At 38.7% G+C, this 5,597-nt stretch overlaps 2 protein-coding genes and 1 long non-coding RNA gene across 7 annotated transcripts in view; 1 reads left to right on the plus strand and 2 right to left on the minus strand.

Moving 5' to 3' along the window:
* Positions 1-5,593, minus strand: part of ch25h (cholesterol 25-hydroxylase) — a 19,493-nt gene extending 13,900 nt beyond the window's left edge. Inside the window, exons 1-2 of the mRNA XM_015021980.1 lie at positions 5,584-5,593; positions 4,108-4,120 (exon numbers count right to left, since the gene is read on the minus strand). The gene's annotated coding sequence lies outside the window, so the exon portion shown is untranslated. The remainder of the gene's footprint in view (positions 1-4,107; positions 4,121-5,583) is intronic.
* The window catches only part of rpp30 (ribonuclease P/MRP 30 subunit), an 11,495-nt gene continuing 7,484 nt past the window's right edge, over positions 1,587-5,597 (minus strand). The window contains exons 7-10 of one of the 5 annotated variants that reach the window (XM_015021976.1): positions 2,662-2,783; positions 2,443-2,530; positions 2,253-2,327; positions 1,587-1,804 (exon numbers count right to left, since the gene is read on the minus strand). In XM_015021976.1, the coding sequence (XP_014877462.1) occupies positions 1,757-1,804; positions 2,253-2,327; positions 2,443-2,530; positions 2,662-2,783 (333 nt within the window). In that variant the 3' untranslated portion in view covers positions 1,587-1,756. The remainder of the gene's footprint in view (positions 1,805-2,252; positions 2,328-2,442; positions 2,531-2,661; positions 2,784-5,597) is intronic. The other 4 variants (XM_015021975.1, XM_015021974.1, XM_015021979.1 and 1 more) reach the window with 4 other exon arrangements.
* Positions 2,790-3,559, plus strand: LOC106939550 (uncharacterized). Its single transcript, XR_001422870.1, has 2 exons — positions 2,790-2,894; positions 3,056-3,559. It is a non-coding gene; the product is annotated as an uncharacterized LOC106939550 (long non-coding RNA).

Raw genomic sequence — 5,597 nt, forward strand, 5'->3', positions numbered from 1 at the left:
GAGCAGCCCGGTAGCAGTCGCCTTTCTCTGCGTTTGATCCTGGCATTTGTTAATGGTAGAAAATATCGGAATTGCGACTGCAGGGAAGGGAAACTGGTACCGGACTGGTCCATCATCCGCCGCTCTGTTGTTACAAGCGTAGTGTGCATGAAGTCAGTGTAGCTTAGCCTAGCACCAAATGTCAGCCATGACGAGGAACGGCAGGCGGGACTTCCTTCAGAGGTCCGCTCACCCTGTGGGCCCCACTAATATTATACTGTCATATCACGGTGGGGGCCACGAGACAAAGTCCTGCGAGCCGCGAGAATGAGACCTCTGCTCTATATAGAGATTTTCCTTAGCTTTGATTGTATATCTCACAATTTTTGTAATTTATCATTGTTTATCAAACTCTGAAAGCTGTGTGGCTTTTTTAATATTCTGTCCTAGAATGTGGTTAGATGTGCCCTTTTTTTGAGCACCTGCCCCTTTAGTGGCCTCTTCACGGCCCTGCAAAGAAGGATATTCAAATGAACAATATCCTGACTGGTGGACTGGTTCAGACCTCCAGCTCATGGTCTGACAGTGGAGTCAAAGCTTCAGGGCTTCAAACACAGCAGCACAGTGACATCTGCTGGACATTTAGAAGTTCAAATAGACATAAAAAATCAGAAGCACACTGAATTACACACGACCAGGGCCGGCCCAAGACTCCATGTGACACTAAACAGAATTTGGTTTTGGCGCACTCTAGTTCTGGTAATAATGTCTGGCTGCAATAAACAGTCCGATTATTAGATCATTCACACACCTGCTAAAATCTCTTAACAGTGATGTTTACATTATATGTGGTCATGTGACGTATAATATAGGATACATTTATTGGCTGATTTATTGGCACCAATTTCCTTAACTTTGATGATCGACCGATACTTACATGTGAAGGGTAAGACCGATAAGATCTTATCTACCTCAGCAAAGGTTTAAAAACTAGCCACTGTCCTCTGTTGCTCTTCCATGAGAGGTTTGACTGATAGACTGGCCCACCAGTTCATGTCTGCATTGTTTACAGTTAACAATAGTGACCCCAATGTTGCCAACTCAGCGACTTTTTTGCTACATTCAGTGACAGTTCAGAGAAAAAAAAATGTATTGGCCAAAATCAAAATCAGCAGGTAAAACTTTTTAAAGATCAGTAATTGGCGGTCGGTCAGAAAACTGCAAACGGTGCACCCAAACTTAAGATGGAATACATACACACACACATTTTTTGATTAAATTAATTTATCTTAGGTGTAATTACAATAGTTAAAAATGAAATTTAATTTTGGGGTTAACCTATGGAATGAAGACGGGTTGTGACGTTCGGATGTAGGCAGTGAGAATTCAGGTGCGTCTTCTCAAATAATCCAGGTAAAAAGATTCTCTATGAAATCTGCTCTGGGCTGTTAGCTGGATCAGATATTAACTCTTTCTATGAGAAGTGCTGACAATGACACTATATATATATATATATATATATATATATATAAACATATACACACGCACACACACGTATAAATACACACACGTATATGTGTAGATACATGTATGTGTGTATGTATCATGTACATACACACATACATCTAAGTTATTCCTCAATTAGCTAAAAATGAATAAAGAATTTATTTTCCAAACTTTATTGATCCAAAATTATAAATCAGTTTTCATGAGGTAAAACATCTTCAAAAAGAGACAAGGACAAACAGTAAAACAAATGAGAACAGGCTCTGCCTCCTCAATCCCCGTCAGGTTGGTTTGGGTCGTTTGGCAGCAGGAGCTTCACCTGTTAAGGCAAGCAGTAGGAAGGAGAATGAGAGAAAACGTCATTCAACAGGTAAATGTGGCTAAACTGCAGTAAACACTGGCAAACAGGGAAAAACGTAAACCTAGGCAAAGAGAACCAGGGGAACAGGAAAACAGGAGGGGCTGGGCAGTGCGTCTCTAGTCTGTGACAGTAGATCATGCATATCTCTATGCATGATATGCATTATATGCATATCATGCATAGACGTCCATGTGACAATATCTTATTTAAATTCATAAAAACCAAACAGCTTACAGTATTTTTATTGTAGTTTTCACATCTAAAATAAATATTTCTCAAATGACGTATATTAATACAACTAATCATGGATCCCTTTAAGAAACGCCTGAGGTTTTATTTAACTCAAGTTCTACAGCTCAGAGTTAATGTTGGTTTGTATCTGATTCATGAATATGAAAAAATTTACTACCGACGCAGTCCTGAAGGGTGTCCTGCTGACTGATCCGGGTGTACACAATGCCACTAGCAGTCTTCCTGGTTTCTGAGGACAAAAACAAAGTCAAAAATGTGATGCAACAGGAGACTCCAGATGAACAGAAAGACTGAGATAAACCAACAGGAAGCTTCTGTAGCTGCAAGACTTCATCATAATTTACCTGCATGAAGTAAAACGGCTCTGCAGGTGGAAGACACGGCTTCTTTAGAGTCAGCATCTGACAGACCAAACAGCGCCCCTCTGAGAGACTTGTCAGGAACACAACACACCAAGTTTCACTGCAATACAGTGAATCCAGTTCCACACTACACTACACATAAAGAGCATAACATGGCACCACAGGGGTGCCATCACACTGCTGAACTGCTGCTTCTCTCACTGGAGTCTGATGCAAAGCGTTGATTTCCATGTTCCTTCAGAGTGGGAGGGACCTATCAGACATTTATCATCAGCTGGAGGATACAGATTAATAATGTCATAAGGTCCTCTAAGCTCCAAAGCCTTAAAAACACACAAACACAAAGTTAGAGAGCTATGCTGGCCCCAGAGGACCTAACTGTCACTTTGAAGTTTCATCATCCATAAAGTTTACCATGATTAAACTTACGATAGGTAAGGGCACCTACAACAGGTACAAAACTTAACAATTAAAAAAAATACAAGTTTGAACCCAACAAAAATAAAATAATTTTAAGAGCCACATTTTCAAGATGAAGGCATCTTCAAAGGCTTCATACAATACTTCCCACCATTAAATATTTTTTCTGTTGTAGGTAAGGGTACCTACAATAGGTACCCTTACCTATCGTAAGTTATTAACGATAGGTAACAAATGTAATTTGATGTTTTGCATCATTAAAAAACTATTAACAAATAGTACTTAGTGTTACTGAGTGTTACTAGCGTTAGCAAATGATAAAAAGCATCAAGGACCTTTGGTTAATACAGACTGATTGGGTTCTATCTATTGATTAACACACACTAGAGGTGTGTTAATCAATCGGCCACCGATCATAATCGGCCGAGTTCTGTGAAAAAGTGTATGATCGGTGATACCGACACCTGTATCTCATTCGCAGCATGCATGTGCAGCCGTCTCCTCTTTCCTTCACACTGCGCAAACGTGCAAGTCCGAACCCCCACAATGTTGGAAAAGTCTAGAATTGTTCCCCCCCCCAAAGAAATCATGAAAGAAACCCTTGTATTTACACAATATCAATATAAAAAAGGCAATAGAAACTAAGAATGAAGTAAATCTGCCATTCATCTAAGAAAAAGAACAAGAATACATTTTTAGGTCCCTCCCCACTAATGTTAGAACAATGGTTCAGTCCAAAGTGAAAAAAGAGCAACAGCTGCGCTGCTGAAAGGAGGAGCTAGCTGTTAGCTAGTGATGGGCAAATGAAGCCTCATGAAGCAATGAAGCTTTCCAGCCCTTTGCTTTGCAAAAAGGTTCATCACTCACTAGTGACATCTGCTGGTGAAACTGTAACAGTCTTGTCACTCAGTTGGATCATACTTCCAAAAATTACTAAATGCAATATTGTCAAAGTTTTCATCAAACTCATGTTTAGTAACAGGATAATCAATGAAACCATATTTAATTGTCATATATTTTTTAAAATTATTTGTCGCCAATCTAATCCCAGTATATGCTGAATGTCGGTGGTTATGTTGGGTTTTCTTTTATATCATAGACGGATTTGACAATAAAGACGTTTGATGTTTTAATGATTTGGGAGTGCAGTGTCTGTTGGGGCGTTCACTTTTTCTTGGATTTCTAATTGGCTCTGATATTTGGCGACATGTTGAATTTTAGTTCTACAACAAGTTTAAATCTGTTTCTGCTGAGCTAGACTGATATATCTTTGCTAATCAGACTACAAATAATAGTGGAACTTTGCAGAAGGTGAGAAATTGGGAGGTGGAGGGTTAATTATTGTTATCTAAGAAGAATTTTATTGAGGATCATCTCAAAGTATTCTCAGATGTCAGATTTTCCTCTTGCTGGCTCCATTTCATACAATCAAGTTTGTGTAGCACGTTTCAGCAACAATGCAGTTCAAAGAGATTTACATCATAAAATCACAATATAGTTATTAAAAAACAACATAATCTACAATTGAGAAAACCAGTAACAAACATTATATTTTGATGAGTGCCATCGTCAATACACATCAAATATGTTGGTCAATGTTCATTTTATTAGGCCACTGAAGACAAATATCATCCTCTGATGCGACCAAATGGACAACAACCCATGACACAGCAAGGCTCATCGCGCTTTTATTTTGAAAACTGACATGCAAAATGAAGCAGTCACGTGACCCATGCAATGTGAGGCCTCTGTTTGTTGCCAGTCACGTGGTTTTCAGCAAGACGACACAAGCCTTGAAGCAGGGCTTCATCGGCCACGCCCCCTTTTTACTCGGTACAAGCCTCGAAGCCTGGATTCAGATGGTCCATCACTACTGTTAGCTGTGGCTCTGCAGCACTAACAAAAACCCTCCAGTAAGTAAATACTTAAAGCAAAAGACATGCAACACATTTTATTTACTTTCACTGCTCAATAGGAAGAAACACATTGACAATAAAAAGCTCGTTATTTCATTACTTTGGCTGAATCATGATAAACTGCCACCTTATGCCTTGGAAATCAAAACTAGCAAAACTGCTACATTGCTTTCATAGACTCAGCTCCTTTTTCTGTCGAAGGTAAACCTGCCAATATTTCAATTATATTTAGCTCTCCAGTTTCAAACGAAGAGTTTGAAACTGGAGCAGCTGAGCATTACCACTAGCTGACAACTCTGTATGGGAGTCGAGAGCAGAGCGGCTACTGCAGCTGACAGTAAAAAAAAAAAAAAAATCAACTTTTCCTTTGTTTCTTACCATCTTTAACGTAGAGCCTTTAAAACCACAAAATAAAATCTGAATATTTTTCTAGAAAACTCTGGTGCTGACCTTTATGTTTAAGTTATGATACTTCCCAAATATTTAATTCCTACATGTTTATAGGTTTTAACATGGACACCCCTCCCACCCCCAAAGAAAAAATAAAAGTTTAAAGCAACTTAAGTTATAATTTAAATAACACGACTTGTATTGTAGAACCACTGCAATAAATCAATATTTATGCGAAATTTTATTCAGTGGAGTTACTTATTAAAACTTGTTTTTAGTCAGAGCCTTAAGTTTTTGTAAAGGTGTAGCAGAGATTAGATCTGTGACACTGAACCAAACTCATATCTAAGCAATATTTGAATCTTAGTTTGACTTTTACGGGTCTCAATGGGTTCACTGAGAAAAACACTT

The sequence above is a fragment of the Poecilia latipinna genome, unplaced genomic scaffold (assembly GCF_001443285.1).
Source record: "Poecilia latipinna isolate Pla-1442-1.1 unplaced genomic scaffold, P_latipinna-1.0 Scaffold2905, whole genome shotgun sequence".
NCBI lineage: Eukaryota > Metazoa > Chordata > Actinopteri > Cyprinodontiformes > Poeciliidae > Poecilia > Poecilia latipinna.